A 23332-nucleotide genomic window follows, 5' to 3' on the forward strand; every position below is an offset into this window, starting at 1 on the left:
CTATGCGGCCCAGTCGCTGGCCTGGAGGGTGAGGTTGTACTGAGGCTTGAGGCTGTACTGGTCCTGGACCTTGACACACTTGTTCACGTTGTCAAACACAAAGTTTTCTCTGTCGTCACCGGCAGCGATGGAATATGAAATATCGGTGATATCATTCACATCCACGTGGTGGCGTGGCTGCTCCTCCCGGCCCAGGCAGAACACCCTCACACCAGGGTAGGTTGGCAGGTAGAGGACGGCTGAGTAGTGGGTCTTGGGGAAGGCCATTGGGGCAGCCTTCACCTCCCTCACCGTGATGAAGACTGGGGCGGGCGCCACACACTCCCGCCGGGGGCTGCCCCCGTCCGTGGCCCACACACTCAGCCTCACCGTGGTGCCGGCCACTGTGTCCAGGCTGCCAGACACCCACACAGCTCCTGAAGGGTGTGGAGGATGAGGTACAGTTAGTGTTACTTGTCTTCAGGAGTGGTGGACAGCTAACATGTCTAGAAAAAAAAATTATCCTCTCAAAGTGAGTCTAAAAATGTAGGAAAACAGCATCAGGCATGGATATGTGTGTGTGTGTGTGTGTGTGTGTGTGTGTGTGTGTGTGTGTGTGTGTGTGTGTATATATATATATATATATATATATATATATATATATATATATATATATATATATATATATATATATATATATATATATATATATATATATATATATATATATATATATATATATATATATATTGCCTGCTGCTGTTTTCCTACTTTCTTTTACTCACTTTTGACACACACACACACACACACACACACACACACACACACACACACACACACACACACACAGCTACAGAGATTTGCTATAAAGAGGATGAAAAACTGAAAATACTTTGTAATCTTAACAAAGGAGGAAAGAATAATGAAGAGTAAAGTCTGTGCAGCAGGACAACATAAAGGGCGAACCATTTATTCGGCAAATTTAGATGAACAGTAAAAACAAAGTATCACTTGGAGGCAGTGAGGGAAGAAACAGTGTGTGGCTGAACCCTTCCTGTGGCAGGCAGCATAAACCAGAATTGGGTGGTAATGTTCCTGGCTGCAGGAGGGACGTGCCTGTATTCACTAAGCAGAGTGCCTTTAATTAAACAATCCCAAACGTTCACCTGTGTGTCGGTTGATTGAAAACAACTTTGTGATGTCCTTCTCCACGATGGTGTAGGTCACTCTGCCGTTGTAGCCTTGGTCACGGTCCCGGGCGGTCACCGTGAGCTGGCTGGGGCTGGCCTGGGCGTGGGCGTGGGCGGCCAGCACGGGGGCGCCGCGGCCGGCGGTCTGCAGGACGCTGCCGTGGTAGGAAAGTCGCTCCCACTCCGGCCACCAGTCGTTCTCGTCGAGGACCGTCACGCCCAGCCACGTGCTGCGGGACACCCCGGCCTGGGGGAGGGTTAGGGGGCGCGTCACCATGGCAGAACACCAGTGCTGAAACCCACTTTTTTGTGTGCTGCCTGTAGCGCTCTTTACCGAAGTCGCTGAAGTGACGGTTGATTGAAGATCAGGACAGCATGTGGGTAATATCTTATCTGAGGCTGTGTTTATAAGGAGTGGCAGAAATGCTTCAGATAAGATCGACATTAGTGGTGAAAAGAGAAGTCAAGTCTCCCTAGACTAGATATTCTAGATTCACAGACCATGAATTGCCTTTTTTTGGTAATGGCTTGACGTCTAGGCCTATACACATTTCTCTGGGCCAAACTACTCTGTCTGGATCTAGATCGCTGAGTACCTGTGATTTCTCCCCCTGAAAAGAATATCCTCCTTGTAATGAACATTTGTTGAGTGTTTTCCTCGCGTACCAGGCGGGGCAGGGACTCACCAGGTTGGTGGCCGTGATGGTCAGGTTGTACCAGGAGGTGGTTTCGTAGTCCAGGGGCGTGGCCACGCTGACCACCCCCGAGGCGGGGCTGATGACGAAGGCGCTGTGTTCATTCCCGCCCGTCAGCGAGTAGTGGAGGGCCGACGGTGAGGACGCCGTGACGCGCGCCAGGGCCGTGCCCACCGCCACCCACTCCCTGACCTCCTCCACGTGCGGCTTATTGCCCTGCCAGGAGGGCGGCAAGCTCTGCGAGGCGGTCACCATGACCCGGACCGGCACCGAGGCGGCGGGCCTGCGGCGTGGTCCGTGGCCCGCACCAGCAGCAGGTACTCCGGGGGCTGGGCGTCGGCCAGGGTTCGGGTGAGGCTGATCACGCCGAGGGCAGTGTCAATGTTGAAGATTCCTCCAGCATTACCTGAGGGACAGGGAAAAGCAACGAATAACCCCGAGTGCAGGGAAACAAACAAACACATAGGACCAATTACGGTTAGCAGTATCTACCTCATCATGTCTTCACTCATTTGGTAATCTGTCGCTCACGAGGTGGGCAAAACTTTTGAGGACACTGAACAGCCAAGCTCCTGTTTCTGTCTTCAGAATCAGTACATCGCTCTTCCTCACCCGCTCACCCAAACCACCTGTCTACCTTGAGCAGCTCACCCAAACATGTCTCGGCAGCACTCATCCACACCTTCCACTATCACGCACTTACTGTTACCATAATACCTACTCCATCATCCTTCAACTGTTTCGCGCAGCTTCCTCGAATACAACCTTAAGTACATCATTCACACTTCGCCATTCTACATTCTCATTCGTACCTTCCAATATGAAGCACTCGTTCACCATTTAACTCATTATTCTCTCAACGTTTCCATGCAGGTTTCCCTAAAACAACTAAATTTTTCTCTCTTTCCTCGCATATCAACCATTCCATTTACACTCAAAACGGCACTCAATCATTCCTGTTCCCTGCTCCATTCAACACGATGGGCCGCAGACGCTTCCCTGCTCATTAGAATTAGACTGATCTCCCTTCTGGATAGTGTTGATGAGGCGAAAGTGTCGTAGAAGATCAACCTTTGACGCATGCTGGTTAGGGTAAATGCCCCTATCAGCACTCTTTATGCGCGGGAAGTTAATTTCTAATACAAAAACTCAGCATTTAGTCGTTAATCGCACTTCACCGCAGAGTGGGCAGGGCATTTAGCCGGAGACGCTGCCCCGCCGGGTTTGGGCTCCCTCCCGCAGCGGAAGCAAAGTGGCCAGAAAAATAGAGCTCAGTGCAGGGTGAAGTATATAAGTGTACGCAGTGAAGTAACCAAGAGTGCGTCGGGAAGTATCTAAGGTTGGTGTTATAAGACACTTTCGCTTCTCACATCAACTATTTCTGAAGGTCAAAGAGGGGATCAATTGGGTTCTATTGAGTGTTTTCTAAAGTTCACGGCACAGATGAAGGGTCAAACTACCACCAGGGCCATTAAACTACCCCTGGAAATGTCCTAAACTCATACGAAAGCCTTGTCAAATATGTGTACTTGGGCGACGAAATGTTTTAAAATATAACCCGAAGTGTCAAGAAGTACCAAGGAGGACCTAAGCAGCGATACAAAGCGGAACAGCTCAAAAGAAGAAGGTAACAGGCAAGGTGGCTCGTTACTGCGGTGCTCATTCCCGGCGAAGCTTCAGTCTGCCCAAACCTACTCGTACGCGCTGAACACACTCCCTTGGCATATTCTTCGCCGACATTGCAGACAGCCTATTACTGTAGTCTTATTCTTACTCTCACCCCCTACGAACTGAACCACATACGATTTAGATCAACGAGGGAAAAAAAAAACACTCTTGTTATACCAGAGACTTGAACATCACTTACCCGACACATCCTTGAGTCATCCAGTGAGTACCAATAACTTCTGCAGAGGTTACGCAACTATTCCATCTCTCTTCAAGCTCACAAGGGGATCCATATAAACTATTGTCCTTCCTGAAGTGATTGCTGCGCCCATCTACCACACACAAAGCCATATTAACCCCAAAAAATCGAGATACTACACGGGCACTCTCCCTCTCCACGGCCACAAGCAGACTCCTCTCAAGTTCTCAATAGGGGTGGGCAGGTACCGGTACCAGTACCGGTACTGACGGTACCAGCTATACGTTACGGTACCGGTACCAGACTGCTCGGTACCGGTATCGATACAGACCAGTCGCTCATGATGCCCCTCATTTCTTCCTCGCACGAGTGAGAGGCTGAGACGGGGTGCCTGAGTGGATATCTCGGTGATATGGATATTCTCTCTCTCTCTCTCCCTGAATGAAGTAAATATTATTTTTTTCGATAAAGAAATAAGCATATATAGTTATTATGGATGGAATCATAGTTTAATAACAATAACAGTATATATATTAGCAAACCTTTAAAAAAAGAATCGGATATGAAGAATTATCTAAGAGATAAGTTAATAACATACTGGAGGCGGGCGGGAGGATGGAAACAAGGCAGGACAAAATGGCGGGAAGACGGACATGCAGCGACTCGCACAGCCAGGCCCACAACTCCACAGCCAAGCATGGCGGGCGAGCGTGTCACTATAAGCGCCGGCATTGGGAATTCAACCGGTACTATAGTCTGTTCACTTAAAGGCGGTGTCACACTAGCACTTTTTCCGTCGATTAATGCGATTTCCGTCGATTTTTCATCGTTCCGCATGAACTTATCGCATGAATTTGTCAGACGATCAGGATCGTTTCCGCCTGCAAATTTCCGCCTTTGTTTACATTTCCAAGACCAAGACCGAGACTTTCCGCGTGGCTTCAACCTGTCTCAAACGCTCTCCTGCAGTGACAGCCTTCCTCATCCTGGTGTCATTTCTGGCAATAAGAGGTGTCACTAACTCCAGAAGTCTGTGGTACTGGCTTTTGTCCAACCTGATCCAATTCTTCAGAGTCTCATGATCCTCTAAACTCAGCTCTTTTAACAGCCTGTGGTACACACTTTCTCTTTCCCGACGAGCCAACCATGAGCGCATCCATGCACGCTTTTTGGCTTGTTTAGCTCGTCTAAGTCTCACAATACACAGTATTAGGTTCAGAGCAGCGTATCTTTGCCGCAGCGTGGACTCCATGTTTGTTTACACTCCTTGGTCTGTGCCGACGGAAAGTTTCAGACGAAACACAGTTTGTGTGTGACAGGCTGCAGCCAAGATATCGACGATTTTCAGACAAACGACGGAAAAAGTTGACGGAAAAAGTGCTAGTGTGACACCGCCTTAAGCTAGATTCCTGGCGCCTAGGCAGGTTAGTAAGCTTGCAGCTGATTGGCTGCCCGCTCTCCCGCTAACACTCATGTCGGACCACATCTTGCATGCTCGAGTGAGACATGTTTGAGTTATTTATAGCAACATTTCACTCGCCCCAACCATCATGGCGCTTGAGACACCCTGTATGATGATGTTAAAAAAATGAGTGTCGCGCGTCATGATGGTTGGGGCGAGTGACATGTTGCTATAAATAACTCTGTGTTTTCATTATGTGGAGCTTCATCTGCATTCTGATCACACTATCGTGCTCATGAGAGATTTTCCTACGTCATGTAATAATATATTTCTGCAGTCAATGAACAACTGTTGAAAACAGTGAGTATAAGTAAAACATGTTATAAACATTTTTTTAACATCTTCACGGTTCAACTCATCGTAATACCATTTTCTTATTTGTTTTGTCGAGTTTTTAAAATACATCTTGATTCTACAGTCAGTGCTGAGTCTGATGGTGTCAAGCAAAACTGGCTAGCTCGTCTATGAGTTGAGCTATGGCATATACTCAGCCACCGCGTGTAGAGGGATAGGTGTGAAGGGGAAGGAAGGGAAGGAGGAACAGCAAGGAATGGTTGAGGGAGATGTAGGGTCGATGGTGGTCACTGGTTGGTTGCAGTTACCCGGACCTTTCACACTGGGGTAACCAGTGGCGGTCACCGGTGACGGCCACCGGTGGCCTCGTGTGAAAGAGGCCTAATTCCATCAAACAGTGGCCCGCATTACAAGTCAAACCCGAGAAGTTTCGGGTCCCTACAAAGGTCGGTTTAGGGGCCGTACTACAGTTCATCCGAGAAGTTTCGGGTCCCTACAAAGCTCGGGATGAATAACTCTGTAGGGACCCGAAACCTCTCGGGTTTGACATGTAATATGGCCTAGTATCTCAAAAAATAGTGATGCGAAAATAATTCCTTGGGTTGAATATTCTCAGCACCTCTAACGTAACGTATAAAGGTCATTTTCAACTCGCAACCCTCGGAGATGGGGGTGATCCTCCTGCTGCTGTTCTGCACTTTAAGGGTTAATGAAACGCCCAGAGAACGCGCTCAAGGTATATATATCGTGTTTTTTTTTTTATTTAGTTTGAAAAGCTCACCCTTAAGATGAAGTACGATATCCTGCCGTTTTGTTTTTTTTCACGGCAAGGGAGGCAGCTCAGGGCTAAAAATCAAAATCAGCAACAAAAACAAAATCATCAAGAAAAAGGCCGCTAAACGCTGCTCCGGCAAAAGAAAAAAAGAACGAGAGGCCAAAAGAGAGGTCAAGTCTGGGAGGAGAGGAGTCTTGATGGCCGCCTCACTCTCACTCACCCGCCCACACTCACCCTCGAAGATGGAGTAGGATATCCTGCCGTTGTCGCCCTTGTCGTGGTCCAGCGCCATCACCCGCACCACCGCCGTGCCCGCCGCGGCCCCCACGCTCACCTGGGGCAAGGAAGCGGCGACCAGTGAGGGGCAGAGGCGGAGGGACAGGCGAGGGGGTGGTGTGTAAGGTGAATAAGCTGCTACTACTACTACTACTGCTACTACTGCTACTACTACTACTGCTACTACTACTACTACTACTGCTGCTGCTACTACTACTACAAGTACATAAATGATACCTCCACCCATGTTTATTTTCCCGTCACATAATCATGGAGGGCTCCATAGCTTGGAGGTCATTAGCCCCAACTCTGTCCGCTAATGACTGTGGCATCCAACCATATTACTAATACTACCTGACACTAAATCACCTATCATCTATTACGTCTAGATCCCCCTTTCCTTCCCTACTCAAGTCACTCCCGACCCACCCTAATGTCACTCTCCACCACTGTGGCTTCATAGTCCATATTGGAGATGTTGGTGGGTTTTGGGCCAGAGTGTCTGGTGCCCCTGAGACATAGGATGGCCGACCTGAGCTGGGAGAACGAGAGGCAACACCTCATCCAGGCGACAACGTGACTCCTTGGCTGATGCTTCTTTTCTGAGATTAGTTCCGCGAGGCGTGCGTAGAAGCATTGGGCCCTGGGACCCATCCCGCCGGATGTGGTGAAGACGAGAGGGGTGAAGCTGCCCTGATCAACATGTTGGATTCTTTCACCGTATGCCCTTGTCTTCTCCTGCTCGTTCCTGTGGTGGGCGGCTTGCAGGGGCAGCTCACGGTGACAGGCAGCCATCGGGTCGAATATGCGGATGTCCATGAACGCCCGCTGTCCGCGCACCCAGAATCCGCGGGCACTTACATCAACCCGTGCCTCCTGTGAGGTATTGGCTGTCCTGTACCGAAGGTGTTCGCCGTCCAGGGGAAGCAGTGCCGGCTCGGTAGTGACGTCTTGGCATACCTCCCCGAGCATGCTGGCTGTCAGATCCCTCACTTCATCGTGTCGAATACAGACGAAGCCTCCTTTTTTACATGTCATGGTGTGGGTGACATCATTTGGTGATCCACATGCACAGAGATCAGGCACTACTACAAGTACTACTACTACTACTACTACTACTACTACTACTACTACTGCTGCTGCTACTACTACTACAAGTACTACTACTACTACTACTACTACTACTACTACTACTACTACTACTACTACTACAAGTACTACTACTACTACTACTACTACTACTACTACTACTACTACTACAAGTACTACTACTACTACTACTACTACTACTACTACTACTACTACTACTACTACTACAAGTACTACTACTACTACTACTACTACTACTACTACTACTACTACTACTACTACTACTACTACTACTACTACTACTACTACTACTACTACTACTACTACTACTACTACTACTACTACTACTACTACTACTACAAGTACTACTACTACTACTACTACTACTACTACTACTACTACTACTGCTGCTGCTACTACTACTACAAGTACTACTACTACTACTACTACTACTACTACTACTACTACTACTACTGCTGCTGCTACTACTACTACAAGTACTACTACTACTACTACTACTACTACTACTACTACTACTACTACTACTACTACTACTACTACTACTACTACTACTACTACTACAACCATCCCTACTATTACTAAAAGAAGAAGAAGAAGAAGAAAAAGAACAACAACAACAACAACAACAACAACAACAATTGACTACTACTACAACTAGGCTACTACATCTATTTACTACTACTACTACTACTACAACATACTACTACTACCACTACTACTACTATTACTACTACTACTACTACTACTACTACTACTACTACTACTACTACTACTACAAGTAAAAACAACAGGAATAATAATAATAATAATAATAATAATAATAATAATAATAATAATAATAATAATAATAATAATAATAAAACTCTCCTTCCTTACCATTACAGGCCAATCACGCCCAAAGCACGTCATAACACATCGTTCTTTCTGACGTATTTTCATCACGGACTAAACAATTTATACGAAGTTAATCGCTCCGTAAACGTCCACTAATTTAACGTCACTAACTATCTCACGTGCCTCTTCCACCTCCTCCTTCTTCTCCTACTCTTTTCCTCTCCTCCTTCACCCCCCCAAAGAGCCTCGTTCACGCCTTTATGGAGCGTCCCCGTACGTGTAGGTTGTCGGGACTGCATCTCACACCCCCTTCAGCCTCGTAGGGTAAGAGGGGTTCGGCTGAAGCGCCCACTTCAAGCTCCTGCCTTTGATCATTCCTCCTCCCCGCCCTGCCGCTCCTCTGTCTTTCGCCGCTACTTTTATGGCTATTCTTACCGTGCTCCTAACTTTATGGCTACTCCTCTCAGGCCGCCCCGCTGTTTAAGGCCGCCTCTCGCCTCGTCCTTTTTCACCGCCTGCTCGTGAAGTTTACAAGGGAGTTAAGTGGCGTTGCAAATCCCCTTTCCCCGCCGCCGAACTTTGGGAGGTTAAACCCTTATTTGTTTCCCGCAGCTTCCCGTGATTTAAGCCGCCGGGATATTGACTCGTTGTTATGACTCAGAAAAGAAGATGGGTTACGTTTTTAAACGTCTCGAAAGGAGCTGAAAGGTACTGATTTAGGGTCTCTCTCTCTCTCTCTCTAACACACACACACACACACACACACACACACACACTAGTCATCATTGTTCGGTTCTGGCCAGAGGAGCGTCGTAAGTTTGGAGGATTCGGTCCGATGGGAGAGCAACGATACATCCCCTGGCGCGGCCTCTGTTTGCTGGACTTGTGTTATTTGGGCGGGAGGTGAAACACGACTATTGACAACGGCTGTTTACGGACCCGCACCCCACGGCACGGTGAGGCACGCGCCGGGACGAGACTCGTCATACAATAACTATACATTTGACTTTAGTTCATCAGATTGTTCCATTATTCAAATATTATGTTGGAACGTTCGTCATATACAAACTTTTTTCTCTGGATTAGATATGAATCGCCTATTTATACGTTTTCTGTGTATAATAGTGATGTAGTTGCTTTAATTAACTTCCTATAATACTTACGAAAAGTATTCTTCAACTCCGGCGATATTTCACAGGTCAGGTAACTGGTGTCGGTTGAGGCGGCGGTGCACGAGCCGCCGCAGGCACAGTGTACTCACCTTGGCGATGATCATGGGCTCCAGGAAGACGGGCTCGTGGTCGTTGTCGTCCTCCACCGTCACGGACACGCGGGCAAAGTCTGCGTTCTCCTGTCGGCCGCGGTCCCTGCAGCTCACGGTCAGCTCGTGGACGCTGGACACCTCCCTACGTGGAGATGAGCCTCAAGGTTATCACATGTTCAATAACTGCATTCAGTATACTCAGACAGCAAGACTATTCATCTTTGTTTCTTGCAGCTTGACACGCCAGCTGCTCGTCTGACCTGTCCAGGGGCTCGGCCACGATGAGGTCACCAGTGAACGAGTCCACGGTGAAGAGGCCCTGGGACGCCAAGGCCTGGGCGTGGTGCAGCGTGAAGTACACCGCGGAGGACGCCGTGGGTGACTGGTCCCTGTCTCGGCACTGCAGGGTGACCACGGTGGACCCCGGCGCCACGTCCTCGCTCACGGCACCCTCGTAGGTCCTGGCGCTGAACACCTGGCGGTGATAATTGGCGACAATCAACTCCACCACGAGCTGCGGCAAGGAGGCACCAAGTGGTTACGTTAGCCAAGGGGTAAATGACGGACAGCTGACGGGAAGTGTGTGTTGTGTGGTTTGGTTTGTTTGAGAGATATCTATATATATATCTATAAAGAGAGAGAGAGAGAGAGAGAGAGAGAGAGAGAGAGAGAGAGAGAGAGAGAGAGAGAGAGAGAGAGAGAGAGAGAGAGAGAGAGAGAGAGAGATTTACATATATTTACACAAAATCAGACCACACAGACCCCATGGTCCAGACTAGGTGGTCTGTCCTTAAACCTAAGTGATTTTACATTAATCAGATGGCTCCAAAACGTTGCTTTTCTACTCTAGTTAATATTAAGTTCAAGGAAGTGACGGTCGAGCTTGTTTTTAAAGGAGTCAATCGTGTTACACTGGACCACTGATGGTGGGAGCTTATTCCATTCTCGCACTACAACGTTGGTGAAGAAAATTTTGGTGCAGTCTGAGTTTACTTGTCTACATTTGAGTTTTGTGCCATTGTTCCTCATTCTCAAAGTGTCATCGATCATAAACAATTTTGTTCTGTCTACATTCGTGAAACCATTAAGTATTTTAAAACATTCGATCAGTTTTCCTCGGAGGCGACGTTTCTCAAGAGAGAACATGTTAAGGGTGGAAAGCCTTTCTTCGTAGGATTTGTTGCGCAAGGAAGGGATCATTTTTGTTGCTCGACGCTGAACACCTTCTAGTTTAGCAATGTCCTTTGCATGGTGGGGAGACCAAAACTGTACCGCATATTCCAAGTGGGGTCTGACTAAACTATTGTAGAGCGGAAGTATTACATCTTTATTCTTGAATAAAAAGTTTCTTTTAATGAAGCCCAACATTCTGTTCGCTTTATTTGCTGCATCGATGCATTGATGTGAGAATTTGAGGTTTGACGCGATTTTAATCCCCAGGTCCTTAACGCATTGAACGCTTGTGAGTTTAACGCCGCGTATTTCGTAATCGAACTTTTTATTTTTTGTTCCAACTTGAAGGACCTGGCACTTGTCTACGTTAAAGGGCATCTCCCATTTATCCGACCAAGCTGAAATTTTGTGCAAATCCTCTTAGAGGCTTTGCCTGTCTTCGTCAGTGAGAACCGAGTTACCAATCTTTGTGTCGTCTGCAAATTTACTAATGCGATTATTGAGTCCAACATCCACGTCGTTGATGTAAATAATGAAGAGCACTGGGCCAAGAATCGAGCCCTGAGGGACGCCACTAGTGACCGGCGCCCACTCTGAGTTAAATCCGTCAATCACAACTCTTTGTTGTCTGTTGCTCAATCAATTCGCGATCCATTGGTTTACTTGACCGTCAATGCCTATTTGCTTTAATTTATAAAGTAATTTATGATGTGGGACTTTATCAAACGCTTATGTGGGACTTTATCAAACGAGAGAGAGAGAGAGAGAGAGAGAGAGAGAGAGAGAGAGAGAGAGAGAGAGAGAGAGAGAGAGAGAGAGAGAGAGAGAGAGAGAGAGAGAGAGAGAGAGATCAAACAACACTTGAGGTGCACAATGCGAGCGTAACGAGGCGTACAAACTATAGCAGCCACAGTCTTGGTCATCCGCAGCTTATAATTATTTGGCTCATCTGACAGGCGGCTGATGAGTGTTTGATGCGATGAAACTCTTCCACACGTTTTGACCTCTTTTGGCCTCTTACTCAGCCTCGTCTTGTTGGAGCAGCGCCTAGCGGGCTTCTTTTGTTGCTTTTTTGTTTTGCCCTTGAGCTGTCTCCCTTGCTGTAAACAAACAAACGAACAAACAAAACACCACCGTTACCATCTAATACTGCATCCTCGGGAGAATATGAAGAAACCTACGGATCAATAAGCCACTTTTTCGATATCACTAAAAGTTGGCGACGCTTTCAGTCACGAACATCTCTGGGGCCTTACTCTTAAACATTCCGGCGACCCAGCACATGTATCAGGCAAGGCTTTCGGAGGAGCTGCGGGCATTTCCAGGGCTACTTTTATGAACCTGGTGGTAGTTTGAGCATTTGGAAGGATACTTTTATGAACCTGGTGGGAGTTTAAGCCTTCCTCTGCACCATGAGCCTAAAAAAACACTCATTAGAACCATATAAATCTCCTTTTCGTCTTTTGGAAATGACTGATGTGAAGGCGGAAGCGTCTGAGGATAGGTTCACTATGCCCTATACTTAGAAATTTCGGCGTCCAAGCACACATTTGACAAGGCTTTCGGAGGAGCTGCGGGCATTTCCAGGGGTACTTTTACGAACCTGGTGGTAGTTTGACCCCTCCTCTGTATAATGAGCCTAAAAAAACACTCATTAGAACAATATAAATCTTCTTTTCGGCCTTTGGAAATGACTGATGTGGAGGCGGAGGGGTCTGAGAATAGCGACCCTGGGCCCTATGCTTAAAAATTTCGGAGCCTAAGCACACAATTGACAAGGCTTTCGTAGGAGTTGAGGGCATTTCCATCAGTAGTTTTATGTCCCTGGTGGTAGTTTGACCCTTCCTCTGCACCATGACCCTAAATAACACTCTTTACAACAATATAAATCTCCTTTTCGGCCTTTGGCAGTGACTGATGTGAGAGGTGGAAGCGTCTGAGAATACCGCCGCTAGTAGCGTGAGGCAGCAAACGGCCCGGTGATAACAACTTGCAGCGGTATTAGTCTGCTTTACGATGCAACGGCCCGGCCCGCGCTCCCCTCCGCTCATCGGTAAACACTAATTAGGTCGGTATTATAAGACATACTCGCTTCTCACATCTGTATTTCTAAAGGTCAAAGAGGGGATCAACTGAGTTCTAATGAGTGTTTCTTTAAGTTCACGGTACAGAGGAAGGGTCACACTACCACCAGGGTCATAAAACTACTCCTGGAAATGCCCAAAACTCATACGAAAGCCTTGTCAAATATGTGTACTTGGGCGGCGAAATGTTTAGTAATACGGCCCTAAGTCTATATATACCAAGTCAAGTCACTCTGCTTCAAAACTGCGACCGGTACGCGCAGGAGGCGGTTTTGGGGCGGAGCAGCGGGATGACGTCACTTGAAGCTAAAAAAAAAATACCCGCCAGTTCAGGGGTGACTAAAGTTGGGGCCGTATGTGCACTCTGGATATGCATTCTCGCCTCCTTTCACAGCGCGTTCAGGCAAGCCACTGACGAAAAAATATGTATTTTTATTGTGCTATTGCGTGACTGCAATTCCATTGCCTACAAACGGCGGTGTGGAATGTGAGGGAGGGCATGATGAAGTGATTGATTTAAATTAGTCCGCCTTTCTTCGTTTTCTCTAAATCCCTGTTTCTACATTCTCTACTAACGGTTTCAGGGGCCGTGTTCCCCTGTTTTTCGCAAATAAAACTTTAACAAAGCGTCGGACAAGGATGTTATTTTGGCAGTGGATGTTTGAGACCCCGACCAAATGGGCAAAAATATGATTTGGTGTCACATGTGGATAATGAATCATAATTCTGCCCATTAGGTCGGGGTCTCAAACATCCACTGCCAAAATAACATCCTTGTCCGACGCTTTGTTAAAGTTTTATATGCAAAAAACAGGGGAACACGGCCCCTGAAACCTTTAGTAGTTTGGCTCTAAGCAGTGTCACGCGTAAACCACGCCTCGGCCGTGTCTCCTCCCACAAACCTGCGTATGACTTGACTTGGTGTATATAGACTTAGGGTAAACACACTACTCACCATCGAGACATATCGCTCCGCGGGGAGAACACCGCGCCCGCCCGTAACTTGGAGGACATATTCGCGAGTCATAAAGGTAAAGTATCACAAGACCTTCGAGCTAAAATACCGCCACAGGATCGAAGCGGAATGACCCTGGTGATAGTTTGGTCCTTCCTTTATATCATGAACCTAAAAACACTTATTAGAACACAACTGATCTCTTAAATATTATGGAACCAAAGCTCACATATTTGACAAGGGAGTTTTGAGCATATCCAGGGGTAGTTTTGTGACCCTGGTGGTAGTCTGACCCTTCCTCTGTAACATGAACCTAAAAGAACATTCATTAGAACCCGACCACTCTCCCTTTTGGCCTTTGGAAATGCTGATGTGAGAAGCGGAAGCGACTGAGAACACCAACCTTGGACGCACGGTGGCTGGTGGTAGTCTGACCCTTCCTCTGTACATTAATTGAGCTTAAAAGAACACTCATTAGAACCCGACTAATCTCCCTTTTGGCCTTTGGAAATTGCTGATGTGAGAAGCGGAAGCGTCTGATAACGCCAACCTTGGAGGCATGCTGGTTAGGGTACAAGCCCCTATACATCAGCACTCAGTTTGGAGGGAGAGTTAGTTTATAAGGCAAAAACTCTACACTTCGTCGTTAGTCACAGTTCACCGCAGGCTGGGCAGTGCATTTTGCCTTTGTGTCGCTTTCGAAAAACAAAAGAGCAACCGTCGCCCCGAATTTGCATATGTCACAAAGTGCTTTAACAATTTACAAACAATATTAGCTGCCATGAAAAATATTGTACTTTAAATTCACTTTGTTACGGCGCCGGGGTTAACATAGAGAGAGAGGGAGGGAGAGGCCGCACCGCATTCAGCTCGCCGGCCGATGACATCATGAGACTATAATTTTGACGGCGTAAAAATAAAAGTTTACGGGCGGGAGTGAGTCACGTTGTTTGTGTGCTCTGTGCTGTGTGCTCTGTGCTGGAGCAATGGAATACAACACGGTGGGGCAAGAGTTAACAGTTAGCGAGTATCTTATTGAGAGAGAGAGAGAGAGAGAGAGAGAGAGAGAGAGAGAGAGAGAGAGAAAACGATGCTCAGAATTATAAACACAGCCTCTCTCTCTCTCTCTCTCTCTCTCTCTCTCTCTCTGTTTTTCTCTATTTACGTGTCTTTCTATTCTATCTCTTATTACATATTTTCATCTCTCTCTCTCTCTCTCTCTCTCTCTCTCTCTCTCTCTCTCTCTCTCTCTCTCTCTCTCGCTCTCTCGCTCTCTATTACATATCTCTCTCTCTCTCTCTCTATTCTATCTCTTATTACATATTTTCGTCTCTCACTATTGGCTTGCGGACTGGCTGTCTGAGCGGAAACAGAGAGTAGTTCTAAACGGTGTTACATCTAACTGGCTCGATGTCAGAAGCGGCGTACCTCAAGGATCAGTGCTTGGCCCCATGCTCTTCTTAATTTATGTTAATGATATCGATGATGGGCTCACTTGCAAAGTATCAAAATTTGCTGATGACACAAAAATTGCTAGTAAAGTAACTGCGACACTCGACGAGGAAGTTTACAATCAGATCTAGATCGACTTGCACGTTGGGACAATCAATGGCAAATGAAATTTAACGTTGACAAATGTAAAGTGTTGAACATCGGAAAAAATAACAATCGCGTTCGGTACGTAATGAATGGCCAACAACTTTCTGCAGTAAGTAAAGAAAAGGATCTTGGAATCACTATATCAAGCGATTTAAAGCCCGGTCAGCATTGTTCAGAGGTAGTTAAAACTGCAAACAAATTGGTTGGCTTCATCGGACGAGTCTTTAATAATAAATCGGAAAAAGTAATATTAAAACTGTATAATTCGTTGGTTCGACCCCGTCTAGAGTACTGTGTACAGTTTTGGTCTCCCTATTACAGAAAAGACATAGAAAAGTTGGAACGGGTTCAACGAAGAGTAACAAAGATGATTCCTAGGTTGAGAAATTTATCATATGAACAAAGGCTTAAAGAAGTAAATTTATTCAGCCTATCAAAACGAAGAATGCGAGGCGATCTAATAGAAGTGTTTAAAATGTTTAAAGGATTCAGTGATATTAATGCGGAAGATTACTTTACAATTGATCGATCAAATAGAACAAGAAGAAATCACAATTTGAAGATAAGTGGTAAAGGATTCTCGTCACACGAAGCTAAACACTTCTTCTTCAATCGAGTTGTTAATGTTTGGAGCTCTCTACCCTGTGATGTCGTTGATAGTACAACAGTTACGGCCTTCAAGAATAGATTAGACAAGTATTTTGAATCCAACCAGCAACTAAGATATTACTCATTGTCGTAATAACGTTAAGTTCTTTCGAATACTGGTGTCCTTGTCCGCTTTTATCGCCCGGTTAGTGGTAGCAGTAATGGTAGTTCTTTCCTCTTTCCTACATAAATTCCATGCAGTTTTTCCATGCTGCATGGTTCTTTTTCCTTTCCTGCCAGCTTTGGCTGGAGGGATGGGGGGGTGGGGAGGAGCCTTCGCCTTTGCTGTCCTTCATCTTCCGCCTTTGATTAGATAGTTAGTGTAGCTTGTCACAAACAGCCTCGTAAGGACCAGCAGGTCTGCTGTTGTTTGTTCTTCCTTTGTGTTTCTTTGTGTTCTCTCTCTCTCTCTCTCTCTCTCTCTCTCTCTCTCTCTCTCTCGCACACTGACCTTGGTGGCGGCGGTGTGGACGCCGTCTGTGGCCGTGACGGTGAGGGCGTAGTGGTGCTGCTCCTCGTGGTCCAGGCGGCGGGCCAAGCTCACCAGGCCAGAGTCCACGCCCATGCTGAACCGGCCGCTCTCGTCACCCTCTGCCCGCGAGAAAGACACATTAGCAAAGGGAAGGAAGCGAGCAAAACATATCGTAGAAGCAATTCCTTGGGTATGATTTCCCCCAAAAAGTATTTATGCAACCATAAAAACAAAACAAAACAAAAATGAGTTAGCCATTCTGTAGTGTACCAATAGAAAAACGTGTCAAAGGTAATGTAGCGAAAAAAACAGATCACCGCAGATTTTTTTTTTTTTACGTCTACGCCTATAGCGCCAGTAGGCCTGCTTGAGGGGCCTGGATGGAAGTCGGCCCCAGCCCGTATTGGCGCTGGCAGGTGTTTATAGTGGCGCCATCTTATCTTGGCTCATGCTGCCCCCCGGAACTCGTTCTTGATTCACTTGGACGGTTTCCTCTAGAGTCCGGGTTGATGGGTGGTCTTCAGGACAGCATATGGGTAGTTTTAAGCCACTCGGCGGTGACTGAAAAATCCGAGGTGGTAGCGTGGGGATTCGAACTCGCGTCGTCCATCACGCGATGAATGTGGGCCCAGCACGCTACCACTCAGCCGCCGCATACCCAATAAACGTTACTAACTCTTTATAGGTATTATTTTCACCCTATTTACTGATTCACCCCAAAACTTGACCGACTTAGCCATTCTGTACCGTAAAAACTGATATTCTGACCAGTGGAGAACACGTTAGCCAAGGAAATGAAGCGAGCGAAACATATTCTTGGTATTATTCTTCCCCCAAATTAGTGATTCAATCCAAAACTAGAGTTCGCCATTCTGTAGCGTAAAAAGAAAAGCTACTCTGACCGGTAGAAAGATACGTTAGCAAAGAAAACAGAGCGACCGAGACATGTCTTGGGTATTATTTTCCCCCCCAGTTCTGATATACCCAAAACTTAACTGAGTTCGCCATTCTGTAGCGTAAAAAGAAAAAAAGTTAATCTGCCTACGAGAAAGATACGTTAGCAAAGGTAATGAGGCGAGCAACACATATCCTAGGTATCATTTTTTCCCCACAGTTCTGATATACCAAAAAAATTAAATAGTTCGCCATTCTGAAGCGTAAAAAAAAAAAAAAAAAGTAATCTGCCCGCGAGAAAGATACGTTAGCAAAGGAAATGAAGCGAGCAACACATATCCTAGGTATCATTTTCCCCCCAGTTCTGATATTCCCAAAACTTGATTGAGTTCGCCATTCTGAATCGTAAAAAAAAGGTTAATCTGCCCACGAGAAAAATACGTTAGCAAAGGAAATGAGGCGAGCAAAATATATCCTGGGTATTGTTTTTCCCCAAATTACTGATTCTGTAGCGTAAAAAAAAGTTACTCTGCCCACGAGAAAAAGGAAATGAAGCGAGCAAAACTTATCCCAAATTACTGATTCTGTAGCGTAAAAAAAAAGTTACTCTGCCCACGAGAAAAAGGAAATGAAGCGAGCAAAACTTATCCCAAATTACTGATTCTGTAGCGTAAAAAAAAAGTTACTCTACCCACGAGAAAAAAGAAATGAAGCGAGCAAAACTTATCCCAAATTACTGATTCGCCCCAAAACTTGACGTAGTTCGCCATTCTGTAAGGTAAAAAGTTATGCTGACCGGTAGAAAAACGTGTAATCGAAGGAAAAGTTGGAAAGTTTCGTTTAGTCGGCGCAACATCTGTGGTCATATGCCGGAGAGAGACAGAAGGGGAAGGAATTATAGGAGAAGGGAACAGATCCCAGGAGACGGGACACAACCGTAATCGAAGGAAACGAAGCGAACACAACAGATCACCATAGAGATATACGTTACTAACTCTAAGGCATTATTTTCCTCTCCCAATTTACTGATTCAACCCCCAAAGATGAGTTAGCCATTCTGTTGCGTATGAACGGATATTCTGACCAGTAGAAAACACGTTCGCAAAGGAAATGGAGCGAGCAAAACATATCCTTGGTATTATTCTTCCCCGAAATTAATGATTCAATCCAAAACTTGAGTTCGCCATTCTGTAGCGTGAAAAAACAGTTACTCTGACCGGTAGAAAATTACGTTAACAAAGGAAAGTAAGCGAGCGAAACACATTCTAGGTATAATTCTTCCTCAAAAATTACGGATTCATCCCAAAACTTAACTGAGGTAGCCATCCTGTGGCGTAAAAAACAGTTACTCTGAACGGTAGAAAACACGTTAGAAAAGAAAACAAAGCCAGAGAAACATATCCTACGTATTATTCTTCCCAAAAATTACTGATTCACCCCAAAACTTGACTGAATTCGCTATTCTGTAGCGTAAAAAACGGTTACTCTGACCGGTGGAAAAATACGTTAGCAAAGAAGTGAGCGAGACATGTCCTTGGTATTATTTCCCCCAGTTACTGACACACCCAAAACTTGACTGAGGTAGCCATTCCGTAGCGTGAAAAACGGTTACTCTGGCCTGTAGAAAAATACGTTAGCAAAGAAAACAAAGCGAGCGAGACATGTCCTAGGTATACTTTTTCCCCACTTACTGACACACCCAAAACCTGACTGAGGTAGCCATTCCGTAGCGTGAAAAACGGTTACTCTGACCGGTAGAAAAATACGTTAGCAAAGAAAACAAAGCGAGCGAGACATGTCCTAGGTAAAAATTTCCCCCCAGTCACCGATACACCCTAAACCTGAGTGAGGCAGCCAGTCTGTAGCGTGAAAAGAAGTTACTCTGACCGGTAGAAAAACAGTTTAGCTGAGGAAATGAAGCGAGCAAATCACATCCTTGAAATAAACGTGACTAGGTAACTCTTATTTAGTAGGTATTGTTTTCCCTCAAATCACTAATACAACCCAAAACTTACGGTCGCCATTCTGTAGCGAAAAAAAAAGAGGCGAAAAAAAAAGTTATTCTGGCCATTAGAGAAAACACGTTATCAAAGGAAACAAAGTGAGAAAATCATTACCTAGAACTAAACGTCACTCTTCTAAGGATTTCCCTTTAAAAAAAATACTGATCTAACAACAACAACAAAAAAAAAAAAAAAAAAGAGTCAGCCATTCTGTGACCAGTGTAAACAGTTCGTCTGGTCACTGTTCCTGTACTCGTCACGTCACCGGCTACCAAGACGAGGAGAAGCGGTGACTAAAGGTACAGTTGGGAGCACAGGCAATAGCTGCGCGTGGCGGCGGTGCACATCTCCGTATGAATAGGAATGCAGCAAAATCAGCAAGGGCCTCCGACCGGTATTGCTTGACGCTTTCGGTTCTCACATCAATAATTTCCAAAGGCCAAAAAGGAGATCAGTCAGGTTCTAATGAGCGTTTTTTTTAGGATCAAGTTACAGAAGAAGGGTCAACGTAACACCAGGGTCATAACACTACTCCTGGAAATGCCCACAACTCCTACGAAAGTCTTGTCAAATAGATTTGCTTGGGCTCCGAAATGTTTAACCCGGTAGCAGCGGGGATCAAGTTTCTTAATGGTCCCTCCAAGCGAGAAAAATGATAAAAAATCACCCCTCACACAAACCATTTCATAATATATATCAATGCATTTGTGATCAGATTATGTATCATCATGGCACAAATTTGGCCCGTCGCTGCTACCGGGTTAAGAATGCAACCCTATATGTCCCTCACCTGTGATGTAGTACCACAAGGTGTCGTTATCCGGGTCCCGAGCGTTGATGAAGGACACCAGGTGGCCCGGCGCGTCCGTCTCCATCACGTGGGCGGGGGGCGGCGGCTGCAGGACCGGCGGGTTGGGAGACTCCTCGGGCACGTCCATCACACGCACGAGGACCCGCGTGGTGGCCGTCAGCTGCGGCGCCCCGTTGTCCTTCACCTGGATCTGAGGAGGAGGAGGAAGAGGAGGTGTTAGGGAGCCAAGGGAGTTCTCGTCCGTATACTCTCAGACGGTTTCAGCTCTCACACAAGTATTTCCAGGCTCTGACGGGGAAGAAATAAACAAATTCCATCCGTATATTCAGGCGATGCAATCTCTCACAAGTGTTTCCAGGATCTGACGGGGAAGAGGAAGGGGAGGGGGAGGTGTTAGGGAGGCAAGGGAGTTCTTGTCCGCATTCTCACACGATTTCAGATCTCACAAGTATTTCCAGGCTCTGACGGGGAGGAGGAGGAGGAAGAGGAGGTGTGTGAGGGAGGCAAGGAAATTCAGGTCCGTATTCTGAGGCGATTTCAGCTCTCACAACCAATATTTCCAGGATCTGACGGGAAGAAATAAACAAATTCCATCCGTATTTTCAGGCGATGCAATCTCTCACAAGTATTTCCAGGCTCTGAGGGGAAGAGGAATGGAAGATGTGTGAGTGAGACAAACAAATTCACGTCAGATATTCCCGGGGATTCTATCTCTCACAACAAGTATTTCCAGGCTCTGAGGGGAAGAGGAATGGAAGATGTGTGAGTGAGACAAACAAATTCACGTCAGATATTCCCGGGGATTCTATCTCTCACAACAAGTATTTCCAGGCTCTGAAGGGGAGGAGGAGGAGGAAGGGGAGGTGTGTGAGTGAGACAAACAGATTCACGTCAGATATTCCCGGGCGATTCTATCTCTCACAACAAGTATTTCCAGGCTCTGAAGGGGAGGAGGAGGAAGGGGAGGTGTGTGAGTGAGACAAACAGATTCACGTCAGATATTCCCGGGCGATTCTATCTCTCACAACAAGTATTTCCAGGCTCTGAAGGGGAGGAGGAGGAGGAAGGGAAGGTGTGTGAGTGAGACAAACAGATTCACGTCAGTATTCTCACACGATTTCAGTTCTCACAAGTATTTCCAAGAGCCGAAAAGGAGATTAATTGGGTTCTAATGAGTTGGCTTTTGGTTCATGGTGCAGAAGCCTTGTCAAACTATCACTAGGCTCATAAAACTACCCATGGGAATACCAACAGCAACCTCTACAAAATCCTTATCAAATGTGGGTGTGTAACTCAGGGAGGGCCATATTCTTACATATTCCGGCGACCTGACACATGTATTTGACAAGGCTTTCGCAGGAGTTTTGGTCATTTCCAGGGGTAGTTTTATGACCCTGGTGGTAGTCTGACCCATCATCTGTACTATGGAACTAAAAACACTCATTAGAACCCGATGAACCTTCTCTTCGGCCTTTGGAAATGGTTGGTGTGAGCGGCGGAAACTTCTCAAGATACCGACCTGAGCCCCGAAATGTTCGGGAATATGGGGAACAGTTTGGGGTATACTGTTTTCTAGGGGGATTTATCTTGTCTCAGCCAATTACTGTTATCATAGCTAAGGTAAGGGGAAGCAACCTTATCATGGGATCAATTTTTACACGAATATTCTACTGCCCAAATCCCTTATGTAAGAGTTAACCAGCATCTTCATTCTTTCATCCCTTACACTGGTAAACTCTGGAACAGCCTTCCTTCGTCTATATTTCCTCCTGCCTCTGACTTGAATTCTTTCAAGAGGAGCGTATCAAGACACCTCTCCTCCTGAAATTGACCTCTCTTTTGGCCGCTCATCACTTTTGTCTCTGTAGGAGCAGCGATTAGCGGGCTTTTTTTATACCTTTTTTTGTTGCCCTTGAGCTGTTTCTTTAGCTGTAAAAAAAAAGGCATGTCAGCACTCACCATCAAATCGAAGGTCTTGCTCGGGGGAAAGGCCTTGTTGCTGTACACTTGGCCAGTCTTCGGGTGGATCTTGAAGCGGCCCTTCTTGCCCTTGCCGGTCCTGATGCTGTAGTCCAGGTCACCGTTCATGCCCACGTCCGCATCTCTGGCGAACACCTTCAGGGGAATAGGGGAAGGTATTGAGAGGCGGCACCGAGCAGGGAGGTCCACGTGGCTACAAGGCCCGTGAAGGCAATGCTCCGTCTGCTTGCACTACCTTGGGACAACCGATGTGTTATAGGGGAACGTTGCTCGAGTGTTGGTGATCATTTAAGTCAACCTCCCCTAAAGGAATGTATCTCACGGCTTTGTATGGACGTCAAAAACATGCAGATATAGGATCAAAACCCCAAGTATGTTTAAGAAGTAAATAGGTTTTATATGTGATCATACATTTTAAGTCTCCTTTCCCAGAGAGAGGTTTAGTGAGTGGAGTTTGAAACGACTTACAAATAAACATGTTAGTGACGTTACTGAGTTAATGCTAACATACACATTCCAGAAAACGAAGTCATTACGTCTACTGCAGTACGAACAACAAGATACTGTCACCATGCTCCCCAAGACTACACGGAACAGAAGGATGAACGGAACACTGAGCCACGACAACGCCCCGCACATGCACAGACGGCCTCAGGGGGCGTGTGGGTGTCCTGCCCGTGGCTCGTGTTCCTGGCTAACACAGAACAGAACATAAATATTATAACACAATGCGTGCAGCACAAACTGTCAGGGGCACATCTTCTAGGACATCAGGAGGCGTCCGTCCCAGAGAACACCTGCTCCGTGTCCTGCTATGAAACAAAACAGTCACAAGGGGGTTCAACATGCCCTCTGAACACCGCCAGTGACGGAGACGCGGAACCAAATCATAAAAGTAAAACAAAACAGTCACAAGGGGGTTCAACATGCCCTCTGAACACAGCCAGTGATGGAGACGCGGAACCAA

At 46.3% G+C, this 23332-nt stretch overlaps 1 protein-coding gene across 1 annotated transcript; it reads right to left on the reverse strand.

The window, feature by feature from the left end:
* LOC126992453 (fat-like cadherin-related tumor suppressor homolog) lies at window positions 1-22928 on the reverse strand. Its single transcript, XM_050851202.1, has 10 exons — window positions 22345-22928; window positions 20365-20575; window positions 16657-16796; window positions 10007-10260; window positions 9744-9888; window positions 6473-6596; window positions 2186-2270; window positions 1856-2147; window positions 1146-1416; window positions 1-416 (listed from the first exon to the last, which is right to left on the reverse strand). Exons 1-10 carry the CDS (start codon window positions 22471-22473, stop codon window positions 1-3), a joined length of 2067 nt encoding a protein of 688 aa, XP_050707159.1. The 5' UTR covers window positions 22474-22928.
* Window positions 22929-23332: the final 404 nt, after the last annotated feature.

The sequence above is a fragment of the Eriocheir sinensis genome, unplaced genomic scaffold (assembly GCF_024679095.1).
Source record: "Eriocheir sinensis breed Jianghai 21 unplaced genomic scaffold, ASM2467909v1 Scaffold467, whole genome shotgun sequence".
In the NCBI taxonomy this organism is placed as follows: domain Eukaryota; kingdom Metazoa; phylum Arthropoda; class Malacostraca; order Decapoda; family Varunidae; genus Eriocheir; species Eriocheir sinensis.

What these genes read in the sequence shown, in the direction of transcription:
- LOC126992453 (XM_050851202.1), bottom strand. Translation starts at nt 22,473, where the DNA reads ATGAACGGTGACCTGGACTACAGCATCAGGACCGGCAAGGGCAAGAAG. An exon ending in GCAAGACCTTCGATTTGATG is followed by an intron (nt 20,576 to 22,344) that starts GTGAGTGCTGAC and finishes CCTCCTCCTCAG; the next exon opens with ATCCAGGTGAAGGACAACGG. An exon ending in GTGTGGGCGGGTGAGTGAGA is followed by an intron (nt 2,271 to 6,472) that starts GTGAGGCGGCCA and finishes CCTGTCCCTCAG; the next exon opens with GTAATGCTGGAGGAATCTTC.